At 25.2% G+C, this 18,339-nt stretch overlaps 2 protein-coding genes across 5 annotated transcripts; one reads left to right on the top strand and one right to left on the bottom strand.

Moving 5' to 3' along the window:
- Positions 1–170: 170 nt before the first annotated feature.
- Numb (NUMB endocytic adaptor protein) lies at positions 171–18,102 on the bottom strand. 4 transcript variants are annotated; one of them, XM_074259767.1, is made up of 10 exons: positions 17,751–18,102; positions 17,496–17,574; positions 7,144–7,323; positions 6,839–6,910; positions 6,517–6,735; positions 4,697–4,883; positions 4,289–4,582; positions 2,656–2,832; positions 2,190–2,581; positions 171–657 (listed from the first exon to the last, which is right to left on the bottom strand). In XM_074259767.1, exons 3-10 carry the CDS (start codon positions 7,279–7,281, stop codon positions 265–267), a joined length of 1,872 nt encoding a protein of 623 aa, XP_074115868.1. In that variant the 5' UTR covers positions 7,282–7,323; positions 17,496–17,574; positions 17,751–18,102; the 3' UTR covers positions 171–264. The 4 variants fall into 4 exon arrangements, with proteins under 4 accessions (XP_074115868.1, XP_074115867.1, XP_074115865.1 ...); XM_074259766.1 differs by having other exon boundaries at positions 17,784–18,102; XM_074259764.1 differs by lacking the exons at positions 17,496–17,574; positions 17,751–18,102 and adding exons at positions 9,166–10,147; positions 11,540–11,969.
- LOC141537989 (uncharacterized) lies at positions 13,644–15,859 on the top strand. The gene is made up of 3 exons (XM_074259222.1): positions 13,644–13,936; positions 15,074–15,358; positions 15,426–15,859. The coding sequence occupies exons 1-3, from the start codon at positions 13,688–13,690 to the stop codon at positions 15,630–15,632; spliced, it is 741 nt and encodes a 246-aa protein (XP_074115323.1). The 5' UTR covers positions 13,644–13,687; the 3' UTR covers positions 15,633–15,859.
- Positions 18,103–18,339: the final 237 nt, after the last annotated feature.

The following is an 18,339-nucleotide window of genomic DNA, read 5'->3' as shown; positions in this document are numbered from 1 at the left end:
TAGTTCCCATAATTATTATTAAATAATAAAAAACAAAGTACGTCGAGCATCGCACAAAAATAGTGCGCCTACTAAGACTAGGGAATTAATATTTGAATTAAATAGTATATTACTTAATAATTGGTGCGTAATGTGCAATCTACACATATAATTAATAATTTTCAGCATTATCAATTGGTAAGCACTAGTATTTAATTTAATTTAATTAATTTAAATCCACCAATTAAGCAACCGATTAATTAACAATAATTACCATAAGGATTGCTACAATTGCACCTGAAAGGTCTGCGATGGATTGGGAACAATAAAGGGATTTGTTGTGGTTGCGGTACTTCCGGAAGATTTGGTAAGATCCGGAGCTGCTAATTCAGCCCATCCCGCGTCGAAAGGGTCCGTCGTTATTATCCCAGAGCGGGTCGATATTGTGCTCGGCATTATTGATGATCCTAGCGAGTGGGCTCGGGCGTGAAGGAGCGGTGCACGACGGGGTGGAATCGGAACTTTTGGAACTGATGGAACTGTAGAAATTATTCCAGAACCCGAGGATTGTGATGCTGCTGATACTAGTCCTGTTACTGTTCCCAGCCACTGCTCCGGTCGTGGTAACTCTGATATTCCACTTGTTGTTGCGCTGCTTGTACTTATCACTGACTGCGTCTAAAAAAAACAAAATTTATTTTCAACTATTGCCTTTTTTATGAAGTAATAGAATTTTTTTAATATTAATTAAATTCTAAAAAATTAATGGAAAATTCTATTAATTTTAAAATTTAAATGGATTTTCCATTAATTATCAAGTTATCATAGATTAATGGAATTTTCTATTAACATTCTAATACTAGAAAAATTTTTCTCTAAAAAATGGAATTCCAATAAATTAAAGGACGATTTCAATTAATAATGGAATTTTAATAGATTAATAGAATTTTATATTAACATTAGAATATTAATGGAATTTTTCTCTAATTAATGGAATTTCAATAAATTGATGGAGGATTTTTATTAATATTGGGATTTAAATTAGTTAATCTAATTTTCCATTAATATTAAAATATTAATGGAATTTTTTTTCTAAATAATAGAATTTCAACAAAATTGATGAAGAATTTCTATTAATATTGGGATTTAAATAAATTAATCCAATTTTCCATTAATAATGGAATTTTAATAGATTAATGGAATTTTTCTATAATTAATAGAATTCTAATGAATTGATGGAAGATTTCCACTAATATTGGGATAAAAATTAATTAACTAGATATTTTATTAATAATGGAATTTTAATAGATTAATAGAATTTTCCATTAATATTAGAATATTAATGGAATTTTTTTTATAATTAATAGAATTCCAATGAATTGATGGACGATTTACATTAATATTGGGATTTAAATGAGTTAATTTAATTTTCCATTAAAAATGGAATTTTATTAGATTAATAGAATTTTTATAAAATTAATAGAATTCCAATGAATTGATGAAAGATTTCCACTAATATTGGGATTAAAATTAGTTAATTAGATATTCTATTAATAATGAAATTTTAATAGACTAATTGAGTATTGGATTAATGGAAAATTTTATCAATAAAATTTTCTATCAATCATAGAATATTAAATAATTAAATGAATTTTTTTTATTAATAATAGAATTTAAATAGACTTCTAGAGTAGTGGAATAATAATAGATTTTTAATGCATTAATAGAATTTTCTATTAATAGTAGAACTTAAGATTAATGGAATATTAAATTAATAGAATCTTAACAGATCAAGTAAATTTTTTTTTTTTTTTTTTTTTTTTTTTTTTTAGTAATAGAATTCCAATTAATTAACAGGATTTTTAAGACCTAGAATTTTAGTTAGAATAATTATTTAGTAATTACAATTAATTGCAAATAAAATATTAAAATTAATGAATTTTATTTTCTTATCTGTTGCAGCACACAAATTATCCTGATTTTTGGTGAGTGATATTTAATAACTTATAAAATTAAAAAAAAATAATTTCTTTTTTTAAAAATTTCCAAAAAACATTTTTCAAACGAATAAAAAAAAAAAACCCACAGTTCAAATATCTGAGACCATATTAAAGTTTCAGGCCCAAAAAATAAATTTTAAAAAATTTCCAAGACTTTCTTTTTCAATTTTAAATTTTACGTAGATTTAAAAAAAAAAAATGATGCATTACCTCCATTCTGTCACTCGCAACAGAACTAGTCAAAGAATTATTAACCCCAAAAGACTGATGACTGGTCATGGAAGTATCAGTAGATCTATCGATAGCAGACTCAGTCGGACCAGCCGATGAAACTGGGCGGGAAGATGTCTTGACAAGAACTGGGCTCAGGTTGCAACTAGAGTTGAGGATCGGCGTCAATCGTTGATGATTCGTTAAGGTAATTTGCGATGATTCGTTCCAAGTTATGTCGTTAATAGCTACATCCATTGACTCGTCCTCGTTTATGTTGTTGATGTTGTTATTGTTGTTGTTGTTGTTGTTGTTGTTTTTGTTGATATTGTTGTTAATACTGGGCCCGTTTGATAGTTTCATGTCGTCTAGCGAATTACTGCTCGTAACTCCTGTAATTATCATTATTTTTATTGTAATAAATTTTAGTCAAGAATTATCAGCAAGATAGGCAAGTTAGACTGACCTTGAGCTTGATTTGTATTGCCGAACAAATTTTTAGAGACTGAGTGCAGCGAGGACAGAGATGGAGGACCGCCAAAGTCATCGTTGCTAGACAAAAGCGAGAGACCCTGCGAAAGTTGATGACACATTGCTGATATCTCGCTTCCTGTTGATGGTTGCACTTCTGGTATTGGACTCACTGGAAAGATTTTTTTTTTATTAGAAATTTTATAAATTACTTTTCAGTTAAAAAATGTAATTTATTAAATTTTAATAAATATTTTTTAACATTCAATAAATATTTAACCATATCCAGGATTTTTAAATTGTAACAATAATAAATAAAATTGTAAATTGTAAATTTAATGACAATTTTAGAGAAAAATTTCTCTGAATTTTACAAATATTTTTGCCTAAAAAGTCACTTTGTTACAGCAACAAAATTAATTTGTTAGAACACTGATAGAAGGATTTATTAAATATTAATAATTTAATTTATTTAGACAATTATTTAATTTATTAAATTTTAATAAATATTTTTTAACATTCAATAAATATTTATTTGGGAGGAAAGTACATTTATTAATAGTTAATAAGTATTTATTAATTATTAACAAATATTTATTAACAGTTAATAAATTTCTTATTGACTGTTAATAAATATTTGTTAACTGTCACCAAATATTTATTAACATTTAATAAATAATTTATTAGCTGTTAATAAATATTTATTAAATCCTATGATGTTAAAAAAATTTGTAATTTTGTAATTATTTATACTTTTTGTATTTTTTTATGTTACTTTAAGTCTTAAAATTTTTTTTTTTAATAGCTTAAAGATTTTAGTCGAGTTCTATTTTTGTACTACTTATTATTGATTTTATCTACCCCGGAAAAAAATTTTAATAAGTTTTATGTTTGTAAATTTAATTCAATTTTTAAAAAATATTACGATGACTGTGTTATTTTTTACATTGAGTTTAAAATTACTCAGAAAATTTATTAAAATTTCAAATTTACAAAATTCTGTTTTTTTGTAATTTTTTACTAGAATTAATTTTTGTAAAATAATTTTTTTTTTTTAATTTGTCTGTAATTATAATTGTTAAATTAAGATTTTAAATTTTATATTTTAATACCTTGAGAATTTAGCTTAGTTCTATTTTTATACTACTTATTATTTATTTTATTTGACTAAAAAAAAAATTTTTATGAACTTTGTAAATTTAGTGAGATTTTTCAAAAATTATTATTTTTAAATTTTTTTTTTTCGAGTTCAAAATTATTTTTTTTTTTTTTTTAAATAAATTTCACTCACTAACTCCCAAAATTGTTTCCTTTTTTTTAAATATAAAAAAAAATTTTTCTATCAGTGCAGAATTTTACAACTATTTTTTCCAACAAAATAACCAGAGTAAAAATAGCTAAATTATTTTGTTCTAATAAAATTATTGTTGTCAGGACCACAAATTAATTTAGTGACGTAACAAATTGTTTTGTTTTTTCAACTTGACAAATTTTGTAAAGATAATTAATGAATTTGCTCTAAGTATATTTATCATTTATCATCACAAATTTTTTTTCTATTTTTTTTTTTTGTGTAAAAAATTTTGTAGAAAAAAATTTAATCAAAACATCTAATAAAAAAAAATTACCAGGCGGCTTGATCCCAATGATCCCGTGGGGCAAAGTCCCACCAAGGCTAGTAGGAAGCCTGGAAAAATCAGTGGGTTCAAGACTGTGACTCCGTGTGCGTTCCAAATTGCTAGGAAGCTCATTGACCCTGAGACTGTGCTGCCTCTTGAAGGGTGAGGCCTGGTTCAGCTGAGTGAATCCGCGAAAAGAGCCCTGTCTCTCGAGCATCGAGGGTGTGGCATGAGGTCTCTCGATCGCGAACGGGTTGTATACCTGCTTAGCGACTGCTGACGTCGGTGTTGACGGGACGACATCTTTGCAATCAAGTAAATAGTCAGTAATTTTAATAAATAATACACCGATGTAATTACGTAATTAATTACACTACATCTCTAATGATTAATGATGAAGATTAATGAGGTACTTACCAACCGCTCGTTCTCTGCTATCTTGTAATTTTTCCGTCAAACTCGGCTGTCGAAAACTTCCGCTCCGCGTAAACGTTGACGTCTTTGAGTCAAACGTCATCGTGACCCCGCATTCCTTGTCGCGACGTTGCTTCCGTTCCAGGCAAGCCGCAAACGCGCAGCCCACTGCGTGGCTTAATCTTTCACCCTGAAAATTAGATTTATTTTAATTTATAATCAAGTTGGGATTTTAAATAAATAAAACAAAAAAAAAATGCTTTTTAAACGAACTAGAAAAAAAGTCTCTTATGATTTTTTGATAAATTTAATCTTTTAAAAATTATTCAAGGCTAACGTTGGCCGTAAGCCAAAGAATCCATGATTGTCTATTTTTCACTTCAAAAATTACCTTAAATTCAAGCATCTAGACTACCCCCTTGAAGAAAAGTAATTCAATATTTTTTTTTTATTAATTTTCTTTCAATTTTGGTAATTTTTTGACAAAATTTGGAATACTTGAGATAATTTTTTTTTTTAATAATTTTTTGAATGATTTTTTTAGCAAAGAAAATTTTTATTTACCGATAAATAAACAGAATAACAAGTTAATATTTCTTTTTTAATTTCTACACAGAAAAAAAAAATTAACTTGAATCAAGAGAAAAATTCTTAAACCAAAAAATAATTTTGAAGAGTTTTATTGTCTTGGATCAAAACAAAAAATTTTTGAATCATGTCAAATTTTTTTAGTTTAAAAATTTTATTACTCAAATCAAGAAAATTAAATTCTTCAAAACTATTTACTTGAATCAAGTAAATTTTTTTTTTCTTTGCAATAGTTAAACAAGTTTCACTGTAAAACGTATTTGACCCTTCTTTTAATACAAAAAAAATGTAATTAAAATTATTAGTTGAAATTAATAATTTTCATGAAAATATAAATAATTTTGAATTTATTGAAGCGCAAAATAACAAAAATAATTTAATATTTGTATTTTGACAATGTTTTTAAGATAGACTATCAAAGAAGTAGTAGTTGAACAATTAATTATTAGTTGAACTAATAAAATATATGACAATAGGCACAGCTAAAATTTTCAACGTTTTATTGAAATATCAAAAGAATTTTAACATATTATTAAATAATATTAAAAATAATACTATGGATATTTAATATCTTCATTTAAAAATGAGAAATATTTATATTTAATTTTTTAATTAAATTTTTTATGAATGACAAAGCAAATTTTCAATTATAAAAAATTCAATTTAAAACGTTCATAATTTTTAATTACAATAATTTTTAGCTATAAAATTTATTTAATTTACAGTAATTAATACAAATCACAGTGCTGATCATTAGTCTATAAACCTATTAGAGATTAGAGTGCTGCTAAAATTATACGGACCAGGTTGTTCAAGTTCTGGGTACCGCTTTGAAAATTTGGAGGTATAGTTAGACGCTAAAATTTAATATAAAAATTATAGTTTATGTTTTTGCAAAAAATATGAATCATTATTATCATAATTATCATTGGATAATTATAGCATGCGTATATTATTCATAACAAATATACGGATTTTGTATTACAACAATTTGAAAAGTCTATTCAAGTACTGGGTGGTCCTTTAACTTATCTCAAATCAGCAATTTTTCTTAATAAACTTATAATTTTAGGAATTCAAGTAATAACTAGAAATTTGAATAGCGCGCTTCGCGCGCGCCTTAATTTTGACCAATAATGAATTGTGGCCCGTTTTTTGCGAGTTTCGACCTATGACTAACTTAAAGACTTTCATGTATTTTAATTTAAAGGATAATAATAATAATAAATATTTACCGATTCTTTAAGCGCCAAAAAACCATGGCACATCCACCTTCTCGTAGTACCATCGCGACAAATATAACTAAACCCTTTGTCATGGTTACGATCCGGTGCGCAAAAAGATACTTTTTCAATCGTTTGGTCGACGATCAACCCCTTGGTCTCGTCTTCGACGACTCTTAACCCGTCTCCAGATACGTGTAATATTGCTCTCACTGGTCTTCTTCTCGAATTCTGTAAAATTATTGATTAGTAGGTAATAAATCAATAGAAAAGTTATTGGATAAATAACTGAGCATTAGAACCAAGAAAGTTAGTTAATTGTAATTTAAATTACCCTTAATACTTTGAGTGCTTCCTCGCAAACTTGCATCCCCCTTGATTCGAATACTTCCACGCATCCTAAGTACTGAAATAGCAAACATTTAATTAGTAAAATTACTATACAGTTTATAAATAATTTCTCCGCCATTTTGTAAAATAAAAATTCCTTTTCTCTTTCAATCTTTCACCCAAAACTTCAGTCCTCTTTAAAATTTACCAATTTTCTTTCTGAAGAATTTTTTCGATTTTTTTATTGAATTTTCTATAAAAATTTTTTATAAATTTCTTCCAAATAAAAACAAAAATTTTATTATTTACCTTAACATGAAAGGCACACGTTGCAGAACGCACAGCACTTTCATCCGCCTGCCATTGATGTGGTTTACTAGATTCCGGGATATGAGTGTCTTTCCTCCGTCTGAAACTGTCACGAAAGCTTCTCCTTAGACGATCCATTCGTCTGCTGTTAGTGTTAGCTGGCGAGGATCTTTCTCTCTTCTACAATAAGTAAATAAATAAATAAAATTATATTCTTCGGAAAAGTTTAAAAAAATTTCAATTTGTCTCTTATAAAAATAAAAAAAAAGGCAACAAATATTTCTAGACAAACTTTTTAATAAATATTGCATATTTGATAGTCGTGTAAAAAATTAATTTTTTAACCAGTACCTATCAGTACAATGTACAATATAAGTAAAGTTAACTTAAGAATGGAGTAATGCACTAGAGTATAGCATGGAGTTGAGTTAAATCCTTTCACTTGGTGTGTCAAGGCGTGCGACAGGTGTACTATGCATGTGAGAAAGCTAGTACAATATTGCAAACCCAATATTGTTATTGTTATTATTTATGTGTGGATAAATATATATATATATATAAATATATAAATATATAAATGAAAGATTGCTTTTAACAGTGTGGGTAAACAAAACTAACCGGCTCTGCAGCATCGGAATTTTATTATATTGTTCAAGCGCTGACTCAGTTTTTTATATTTTTTTAGGTTTATATTTGTTATTGTTTAGTCTTTTAACTAAGTTAAGTAATTATCTTTAAAGACATAATTAAGTTGTTAATTATTTTGTTACAAAAAAATTTTTTATTGAAGTTTTTGTTGGGAAAATTTTTTTTTTTATCGAGAATATTAGAAAATAAAAATCTTGTTTGGTGAATTTATGAATGCGCAACTTTAAATTCAAAATTCTGGGTTGAATATTTAAGATACGAAAAAATTATATCAGACATTTTTTATAGAAAATTTTATTTTCTATAAAAAATATTCTTTTCAATTTTGCCTTATTTCTCATTCTTTATTCAAAATTTGAATTTAAAGTCAAAAAATTAAGTTAAAGAATTTATCCATAGTTTTCAAAAGTTTAAAATAGTAATTTTCCCTTCCCTTTTAAAATTCCCTCTTTAAAGATAAATTTTAAGTAAAAACTCTCGTTTGAATAAAGTAAAAATAGTTACCGACCAAAGATAATTTTTTCTCAAAAACAGTCAAGAAAATAAAATCCAAGAAAAAAAATTTTTTAGGCGCGAAAATTTGAGCAATTTTTTTAGAACAAGATTGTTTTCCAAATTCTGCAACTTTAGACTCTTAAATAAATAAAAAAGATGCGAAAAATAATTTTTTTAGGGACAAAAATTTGTTTGGAATAAAAAAATTCAAAAATTAATTTAAAAAAAAGGTTTTTTGGTGTCTAAAAATTTCGCAGGAATTATTTATTATTTCCAAGAGATTTTTTAATTTATCCACTAATTTTTAAGGCCAAAATACTATTATTATTATTAAAATAAAATAGTAATAAAAAATAATCTTACTGTACTGATTTAAGGTATAGAAGGTACAAAAAATTTAGAATAAATATTTATTTAAAAAAAAAAATAATACAATAAATAATAATGAGTAGGCTGATCCATTACGAAGGATGACTAATGACTGATCCGTTAGAATCATTAAAAACTAATTAGAATATTCGAGAAAAATATTAAAAATATTTAAATCTATTCAAAATAATTTTTATAGTTGGCAATAAATATTTATAAGTTTTTGGAAAAATTACGTTTGAATAAATTTAGATAACTTTTAATCAGAAAAATATTTTTTTTTTAAAAAAAATTACAAAATGATTTTTAAATAAATAGCTAAAAAATAAAAAAAAAAAAAAATTAGTCAAAATTAGTCGCTTAAATTTTTTATTAAAAACAATAAACAATTTATTTATTTAAAAAAAAATTTCAATATTAAAAATTATTAAAAAAAAAAATTTTTTTTTTCATTTTTAAAAATTAAACTTATGAATAAAAAAAATTAAATGTCAAAAAAAAAAAACATACCGAAAACCTGAGAGCGTTTCCGCTATAACTAGTCGCTCTTTCGAGCGGCTGATGAGCCGAAGGATGATTCCCCATTTTGAAATAAAAATAACCGAACTATCTAAACGTCTAAGATTTAAACAAAGATTAACAACAATAAACTGGCGTCAGTATCACCAAAAGTCGAGCCCACACGAAACATTCACCCTAAGTCCTCAGTTCTATCGTTCTCATCACTTATATTATGTTTTCACCTCGTTTAGTACGAGCATTCTTCACTCAGTTTCCATCTCTCCATTTCTCTATTTAATTTTTTATCCTCAATTTTTCATATTTCCCTTTTTATCCCAAAAAAATTCCCTTAATTCCAAAAAATAAATTTAAAATCCGAAAAATTAAAAGCAAATTTGCCTCCAAAAATTTTTTTCAACAGCCAGAGTTCACTATTAGATTACACAGCAACATCAACAATAATAATAACAGTAATAATAATTATCTACGTAACTTAAGTACTGTTACTTTAAACCTTTCGGTCTCTACCTGACCGACAGGCCTCTCACTTTAACTCTCTTTGATTTCTCTCCGAGTATTTAAAACTCTAAAATTATTTCTGAATAATTTTAAATTTAAATTCAAATTTCTGCTTCCCGCTTGCTTGGTTGCTTGGTTGCTTGCTGGGTTGCAGTTAACCAATTTTCAATAAAAACTCCTCCGAGAGCAAGAAATTTACGTCACTTTGCCGATACTTATGCTACACCGCGACTGATTATTCAGTCCACGGTCATTTAATATTAAAAAAACCTCAGGTTTAGTCAACCGCGATACAATCGTGTCCACTGTATACATACACACAGATATATGTACGTATATTCACATATATTACGTATTCATCGATGTATGTACGTGTTAAGTTGTTGTACAAGTCCAGTCATCGTTAAAATATACCACTCTCTTTTTTTAAAAACTTATTCTTCCTTTCAAACACTTCTTTTCATTCTCGTATCTGGAAAATTATTAACTTTTAGTCAGTCAATTCAATAGTTGATAATCTTTTTTTTTTTTTTTTTTTTTTTTTTTTAGGTATTTTTATTAGTTAATTTTGATTTTTTTATTGGCAAAAGATAAAATTATTTTGAAGTAATTTTTGGTACTATTAAATTTTTTTTTTTTAATTTATTATTATTATTATTATTATTATTTGTAAAAAATCGAGTCATTTTTCATTCATATAAAAATTTTTAAAAAATTTTTTTATTTTGGCTATTTTTATTATTTAATTTTAATTTTTTTTATTATCAAAAAAAATTATTTTGGATTATTTTTTAGTATTATTATCATAATTATTATTATTATTTTACTTTGGTTTTTTTTATTGTCAGAAAAAAAAATTATTTTGGAGTAATTTTCAGATTTTTTCTAAATTTGTTATTATTATAATTATTTTTAAAAAATCAAGTCGACTTTAATTCATATAAAAATATAAAAAAAATTTTTTTATTTTGGTTATTTTTATTATTTAATTTTGATTTTTTTTATTGGCAAAAAAAAATTATTTTGGAGTAATTTTTGATAATATTAAGTTTTTTTTTTAAATTTATTATTATTATTACTATTATTATCATAATTATTTGTAAAAAATCAAGTTAATTTTTATTCATATAAAAATAAAAAAAATTATATTAAAATTGTTTATATAAAAAAAAATCTTATGTTCATTTTAAAATTATTTAACACGCTTTTTTTAATATTAATAAAATTCTTGGAGTAAATTTTAATCCATAAAGAATTATTTAAAAATTATCTCCGCAAATTTTTTACAATTTTTCTTTAAAATAATCAATATTATTCTGTTTATAGATAATTTATAGATAATGTACATACGTCTTTTTTATAAACTATGAACAATTATTGTCATTACTATTAAAAATAATTATTTACTTTATTAAAGAAATATTCTTAATAAATTTTCCTGTAAAAAATTTTTATAATAAAAATAATTAAAAAAAAACTCCAAAATAATTTATTAAAAGATATACAAATTATTTAAATAATTAAATAACAATAATAACATCTATTATTAAATATTGTCAATAATTAAACTTAAAATAATAAATAACATCAATTAAAAACTCCCAAAAATATTTAAAAAATTTACTGACTTAAAATTAAAAGTCAGAAAATTTAATTTATAAAAAAATTATTCCTTAAATAATCTCAACTTTAATTATTGTTTTAAAATTTAAAAATAAATAATCCTTGTTAATAACAAGAAGAATAATTAATAAAAAAAAAAAAAACTGATTATTAACTATTGAAATAAAAATAAATAGCAAACTGTGTGACTATTGTGTTTAAAAATATTCCCACGTTTTTTGTCCGTTAATATTTCTCATACCTTAACACACTTTACACACCCTTACACTGAACACATACATGTATATATAACACGGTTGCCGTTACACTCAACTACATCCTGTGACCTCATCAAAATTCAACGTACATTTATTAATATCAACATTAAAAAGCTACTTTAATCACACCAGCTTAAAAAATTAAAATTTTCGCATAAAAAATAATAAAAAAATTATTTAAAAAAAAAATTACTGTTCAACAAACACTGAACTGAGTTCCCGAGAACCGGACGCGAACTTGGAGCTTCCAGCGACGCATTAAAGATTGAGAAGGACCAAAGATTGAGGATATAAAATTACAAATTAATAATTAGCGAATTTTAATTAAAATTTTGAGGACTTGGGGGGTAATGTTTAACCGGAGAAGTTTAAGCTTGGGAATTAGGGATAAGGTTGGGACGACACTGATCCTTTGAGTCTCTGGTCACATGGTGCAGTTTAACGTAGCATCGGACTGGAGCTGGGAGTTGAGTCGAGCTCGGGGAGGGGAATATAAAAACCAGCTGCCACGGCAAATGGTTTTACATCTGTCATTATTGTAAGAGTATGAAGTATGCTGTGAGTTTGTACTTGCTGGCTGTGGTAGTGTGCATGTATTTTATGGTAGGTGTATTGTACAGAGAGAAGAGACCTGGAGAGCCCGGTATAAGCACCTCTGCCTCTTGCTCACCTCTCCTGTCTGCAGAAGTTAAAAATAATGGATATATATATATATATGCTAGAAGTTGACACAATGAATCTTTGAGATGTAATGTGTTTTAAGAAGGGTGAGACTTTCTTTGTATCCCGGTGTTTATGCGATAATTATTATGGGATTTTTTATTTTGCTAGTTTGAGGCTTGAATTAATTTTTGGTTGAAAATTTATTTTTTTTTACGCGAGAAAATTTTATGGAGATATTATTGATGTAATTAAAGCCTAAAAAATTAAATGAGGTATTGGAGCGAAAGTATATGAAAGTTAAAGGAAGAATTAATGGAAATTTTCGGTTGGAAAAAATTATTGAAAATTGTACGGCTGGTTCTGAGTTTATTTTAGTTAAAAAAAATTTTTTTTAATTTAAAATTTTAAAGAAGAAATTAGATTAGAAGATTTTGTTAAAATTTATTATTATTAAATTATTTAATTTTATATTTTTAAATTAAAAATTATTTTTGAGAATTTTTTTTTTTAATCGAAAATTGATTAAATGATTTGTCAGATAAATTTTGATTTTTCTGATTATTTTTATTATTATTATTATTCTTGTATTTTTATTAGATTTAAAAAAAATTTTTTAATAAAAGAAAAAATTTTTTTTAATTTTTCTAGTTGCAATTTTTTAAAATTAAATTCTTAGTTTTGATCAATGAATTTATAAAAAAAATTTAGAGTTAAGAATATTTTTCAAAATTAATAAAAATTAAATTTTTATTCTAATTTTATTTTAAAATTGCAATTTCAAAAAAAATCGTTTTAAAGGAAATTTCTCGATTAAAAAAATACAACATTTTGAAAGAAATGAATGTCCCAGTGACATCTATGATCTCAGGATCAAAGCATGTGACACTCTAACTGAAAAGGTGTTTTTTTTTTAATTTTCGATAAATTAGAAAATATTTGAGATAAAAAAAAAATTTAAAAAGATAAAAAAATTGATAAAATTTTTTATGGAATTTTAAGATTAAAAATCAGATGGTCAAAAATTGAAACAATTTGAATTAATTAAAAAAATGGAGTGTAGTTAGTAAAAATATAAAAAAATATTTGAAATAAAATTTTTAAATTTTATTTTTTAATTAAAAATAAATTTTTTTTTTTTGTCGCGGGAGCAATCTAAAAATTTTCTTGAATATTTATCGCGAAAAATACATTTCTAATAAATTTATTATCGGCCTTAAAAGAAACAAAATTGATTTATTAAAAAAATAAATAAAAAATACCAAATTACCCGAACATCCGCTGAAAGAAATATATAATTCACCTTGATTGTTAAAATAACATCATTAATATGCAAATACTGCATCAATCAAGTAGTCATATGAATAAAACTTGAGTAAATATTTAACACCCGATAAAACTCAGTGACATTTGATTTTATTCAAATAAAATCAACGCTCAGTACAGACTTGAAATAAACTTGGCTGTTTAAAATGAAGTTAAAAATCGTTTTAGTTTTGTCAATCGCGCTTACAATTGATCCAAGTTACTCACTAGGATTAAACCCCCTTGAAAGTGTTCAACAGAAGTTAGATGCGACGATAGACGCCGCAAAGATCCAACTTGACGATAGTTTAACAGCGGCGAGGAGAAAAATCAATCAGGTTGCGGCTGGATTAAAAGAAACCGCGGAATCTGCTGGGCAGGTTGTTTACGATCAAATCCGCGGGTTTATTGATAAGGTAATAGAAGTAATAGTTATAATTATATTTAAAAAATTATTATTAATAAATAAAAATCTTGTTTATTAATTAAACTTTTAAATATTTTGAAAATTTTAGCTAAAATATTGAAAATAAAAAAAAATCATAAGGTAAAAGCCCCAATTATTGGCACTATAAAAGACAAAATTATGATTTGATTTTTTTTAAGCAATTAAATATCAATATCGTTGAATTTTGTTTGTGGTAATGTCTCAAGTAATGTTTTTACTAATCAATTTTTTTTTTTTAAATGATAATCACTGATATTTACTAATTAATTTTAAATAATTTAATAGAGTATCCGGATACACCAATTATTGACAGGTTAAAAAACTGATTGATCTAATTATTGACATACCTTAGCCCCAATTATTGACACCTATACTAAGCATGCGTCGAATCATCTGCTTATTCTTATTTATCGAAAGTTATTATTAAAGTTTATTGATAATAATTTCCATAAATGATTAATTACTTTTAAAAATATAAAAATTAATTTATTTAATCAGAAGAGTTCAAACTCTTACAGTTAATTTTTTAGGTTTAAGTAAAAAAAAGTCGTGATAGCGCTGTCAATATGAGATTCACACTTAAAAATTATCAACTAGTTATTGACACCCATTATTTAAATATTATAAAGCATACAATTAACTTCGATTATCCAATTTTATAAATTTTTCATATATTGTTAATTAAAAAAAAAAAAAAAAAAAATAAGATCATATAATTAGATGAAGAAATTAATTTAAACTCGGCATTTAAAAAAATGCTTTTCTAACTAAAGTTGTTAAGAAAATAGACGCTCGTAAGCTGGTTTGATGAACTGGTGCTAACTTTATTTTTTTTTAATAATTAATATTTAATATTTTCAACTGACAGTAATTTTTTTCAATTTTTTAATTAATTAAAATTTATATGATAGTTATTTTTATTACAGATGATTTAATATATTCAACAATAATTTAGGGTGTCAATATTTAGACCCTTGTCAATAATTAGGGCTTTTTAATTTTACCTTATCTTCAACTGTTGAGCAAGAATTTTGAAAATAAATTTATATTAAATTTATTAAGAAAATAAATAATAATTTTTTAATTATTTTGATTATATAATTAGTTTGATGACCAATTAAAAGAGCTCGAAAGATCCTCAGGCCAAATTGACGTCTCAGATTGTATGACACTAGCAAGCTCCAAGGATGCGATAGCACTTGGGGCGATAATGAACGTCAGCACTTGTATTATTGACCAGCTCGAACTTGGAGGCGGAATTCCTGAGAGTATTTTCAAAGTTACAGGGGAGATTCGTGAAAATCTAACGAATATCCAACAAGAATCTCACAAGTGTTTTGAAGATGTAGGATTTACGGCTGTCCCTGAAGCCATTGCATGCGCGGCTAAAGTAATTTTTATTTTCATTCAACGCGAATTTATTTTTACAAGAAATTAAATATTTACAAAATTAATAGATGACTGCAAAAGCGATCTGGATAACAGCTAACAGCGTCCCCGTGATATTAACAACTACTGTCAGCTTGACTGGTCAAATGGAGAAGCTGCCAATAAATGTTCTCTCTTGTGCTGTAAACAACGGAATTGAAAAACTGCCAATGAAATATATCGAGCTTTATGCTCAAGTTAAACAGTGTATTGATAGAAAAACCTCTCAAGCTTAGTTGGAAAAAATTACCTCGGAAAAATTCATTCACTAGTAATTTACAATTTTAAATAATGTCATATTTGAAAAAATATGAGAAATTTGAAAAAAAAAAATTTTCGAAAAAAAAATTAAAAAAAAAATTTTTTCAAATTTCTTGAAAAATTAATCTCTTTGATTGGAAAAATAAAGATTTTTGAGAAAAAAAATTTTTTTTCGTTGAATAAATGAATAAAAATAAAAAAATTGTTCATAATGGTGATTTTTGCAAAAACAAAGAATTTGAAGCTTCAGGGCACTATGAAAAAAAAATCTTAGCGATTTGAAATTTTTAGGGATTTTAGGGGACCCTTGGAGGTTGAAAAATTACCAACAATATCCTTTGTTCATCCATTTTATCCAAAGTTATACCAAGTTATCCAAATATCCTTAATTATGCGAATTTTTGTCGTTTTTTCAGTTAAAGTTTTCAATTCAAAAAAATTTTTTTTGACAAAAGCTATTCACGGTATCTTATAGAGAATATCGTGTAGTTTTAAAAACCATCCTTCGATTTCCTATACGATCATTATTTCCAGAGTTATTGATTGTCAAAGTGAAAAAGTACTTTTTTGCTTTGACTGACGATAACTCCGCGGCAAATCATCGTCCAGGCTTTTTGATTACGTCAAATTGAAGGACATTTAATTTTCTAAAAATGCTTTTCAGCGAAACAATGGAAAAAAATTTCTTGACGCCCGTAGATTTTTTTTAAGACGAGAAAAAATTTGGAAAATTTTTTTTTGTAGTTTTCTTAGGATTTCTCCAGACCCGAACATGATAAAAAATTTTCATGGCCATATCTGAAAACTAGACACTTGGAGCTGCAATTTGCTATTTTTTTTTTCGTTGTACGATCATTTTCCTCGGAGTTACAGCTCGTTGAAAATCACCCAAAAATTTAGAATTTTTTTTATATCCCTCAATTTTTGTGGATTTTTTTCCATCATATTTTTTTCCGTCATAAAGGACTTTTTTCCTTCATATATTACTTATGATTTATGATACAATATATATGAAATGCAATAAACACATAGTCAATCGAAAAATTTATTTTTAGGCAAATAAAATATTAAAAGCAATCAGAAGGATGTTTTTATTTTAGCAATGTCGTGTTCAGGTATTGTAGGTCATTTATGCTGTAGGGAAAAATCGATGTAGAGGGTTCAAAGTTAAAGGTGGGGCGGTATCTCTCTATCACTCTATTGAGAATATAATATCAAAACGAGAGCGATAATCTGAGCAGTGTAAATATTATTTTATCTTTTCTAGTATTTCTCTCTTTTATTACGCGTATAAAAAACATTATCAGAAAATCAGTAATAATTTTACTAAAAATTAAAAAAAAATCATAAATTAATTCAAGAGAAAAATTTTTGAGCCAAAAAAAAAAAACAAAAATTTGACAAATTTTTCTTGATTCAAATTTTTTTTTCTTGATTAAAAAAAAATTCAAATTTTTCTCTTTTATCATCTTAATTTTTTACAATTTAATTCTAAAAAGTCAATACAATTTTTAGAATTTTTTAATTATAAATTGTTTATTAAAAAAATTATTTAAATTTTTTTCGCTAAAAAATTTTTAATAAAATCTGAATAAATTTTTTTTTAGAATAATTATTAAAAAAAAAAATAATTTTGACCTAGCCTGCGCCTCACGTGTGATAACACACTCTCTGCTCGTGTTGCCAATACACAGCAATTTTTTTTTTTTTTTTTTTAAATAAATAAATCATAAAAATAAAAAATAATTTTAACTTGTAATTTTTTTAAATTACAATTTTTTTTTATAAAAAAAAAAAAAAATAAATTTCTATAAAAATAAAGGTCAAAGTGAACTCACCTGTAAAAATAATCAGTCAAAGTCTCGAAAATCAGCCAAGTCAGTTAATGTGACTTAAAAAGACACCATATTAATAACTCTTAAAGTGAACATTTATAAATAAAAATAAATTATCGAATACCGATATATATATATATATCTATATATTTATACATATATATATATATATATATATATATATATATATATATATATATATATATATATATATATATATATATATATATATAACTATATATAATACGTAGCAGGTACATTTAAAACATGTGTATTAGCATGATAATTTACATATTAAAAAAAGATTGCGTATCGCGACGACGGCGGCGAGGTTTGATAAGAATTCTGATACGCCGCATTTGATTTGAAGCACGTTTAATCATCGTAACTAGTCATCTGCTTGCTTTATTTATTATTCAGACGACATTTTTACACTCCGATTCGGTTATATGTTTGTAGTTATCTCTGTGTCCGGATTTGTGATTATATCCATGTGTTTCGAGAGAGATGTTGTTGCAAGCGATAATTATTTCACGATAATTCGTACAGTTATTAACAAAATGTTTTTTTCAAATATTGCGGTCACTTAAAAAACAATCGGCAATGTCGCTCGTAATCCTGCACCGCCTTCACTATTCGATTTAATAGAGACGCATGCGCTCCCTCCGATACCTGATCGGCGCTTGCGTTAAATTATTTATTAATAATTGGATTTTTTTAAGTTTTGCATATTTTTTATGGCAGAATTTTTTTACATGGAAAAAAAAATTTGGATTTTTTTTTTTAATTTATAATAAAAAAAAAAAAACAATGATTTATAAGAATTTATTTATGGAATTAAAATTAT

The sequence above is a fragment of the Cotesia typhae genome, unplaced genomic scaffold, assembly GCF_013202065.1.
Source record: "Cotesia typhae breed Kobodo isofemale line unplaced genomic scaffold, CoteBio_Ctyphae contig_20, whole genome shotgun sequence".
In the NCBI taxonomy this organism is placed as follows: Eukaryota; Metazoa; Arthropoda; class Insecta; order Hymenoptera; family Braconidae; genus Cotesia; species Cotesia typhae.
Note: the sequence above shows the minus strand (reverse complement) of the source record. Positions and strands in the feature narration are given on the sequence as shown.

Excerpts from the sequence above, each read along its gene's own strand:
- Numb (XM_074259764.1), bottom strand. The coding sequence starts at position 9,240 with ATGGGGAATCATCCTTCGGCTCATCAGCCGCTCGAAAGAGCGACTAGT. Across the intron at positions 4,884-6,516 it reads TTTTGGCGCTTAAAGAATCG|GGTGAAAGATTAAGCCACGC; the intron begins GTAAATATTTAT and ends TCTAATTTTCAG. Across the intron at positions 2,833-4,288 it reads CATTGGGATCAAGCCGCCTG|TGAGTCCAATACCAGAAGTG; the intron begins GTAATTTTTTTT and ends AAATCTTTCCAG.
- LOC141537989 (XM_074259222.1), top strand. The coding sequence starts at position 13,688 with ATGAAGTTAAAAATCGTTTTAGTTTTGTCAATCGCGCTTACAATTGAT. Across the intron at positions 13,937-15,073 it reads TCCGCGGGTTTATTGATAAG|TTTGATGACCAATTAAAAGA; the intron begins GTAATAGAAGTA and ends TTATATAATTAG. Across the intron at positions 15,359-15,425 it reads CCATTGCATGCGCGGCTAAA|ATGACTGCAAAAGCGATCTG; the intron begins GTAATTTTTATT and ends CAAAATTAATAG.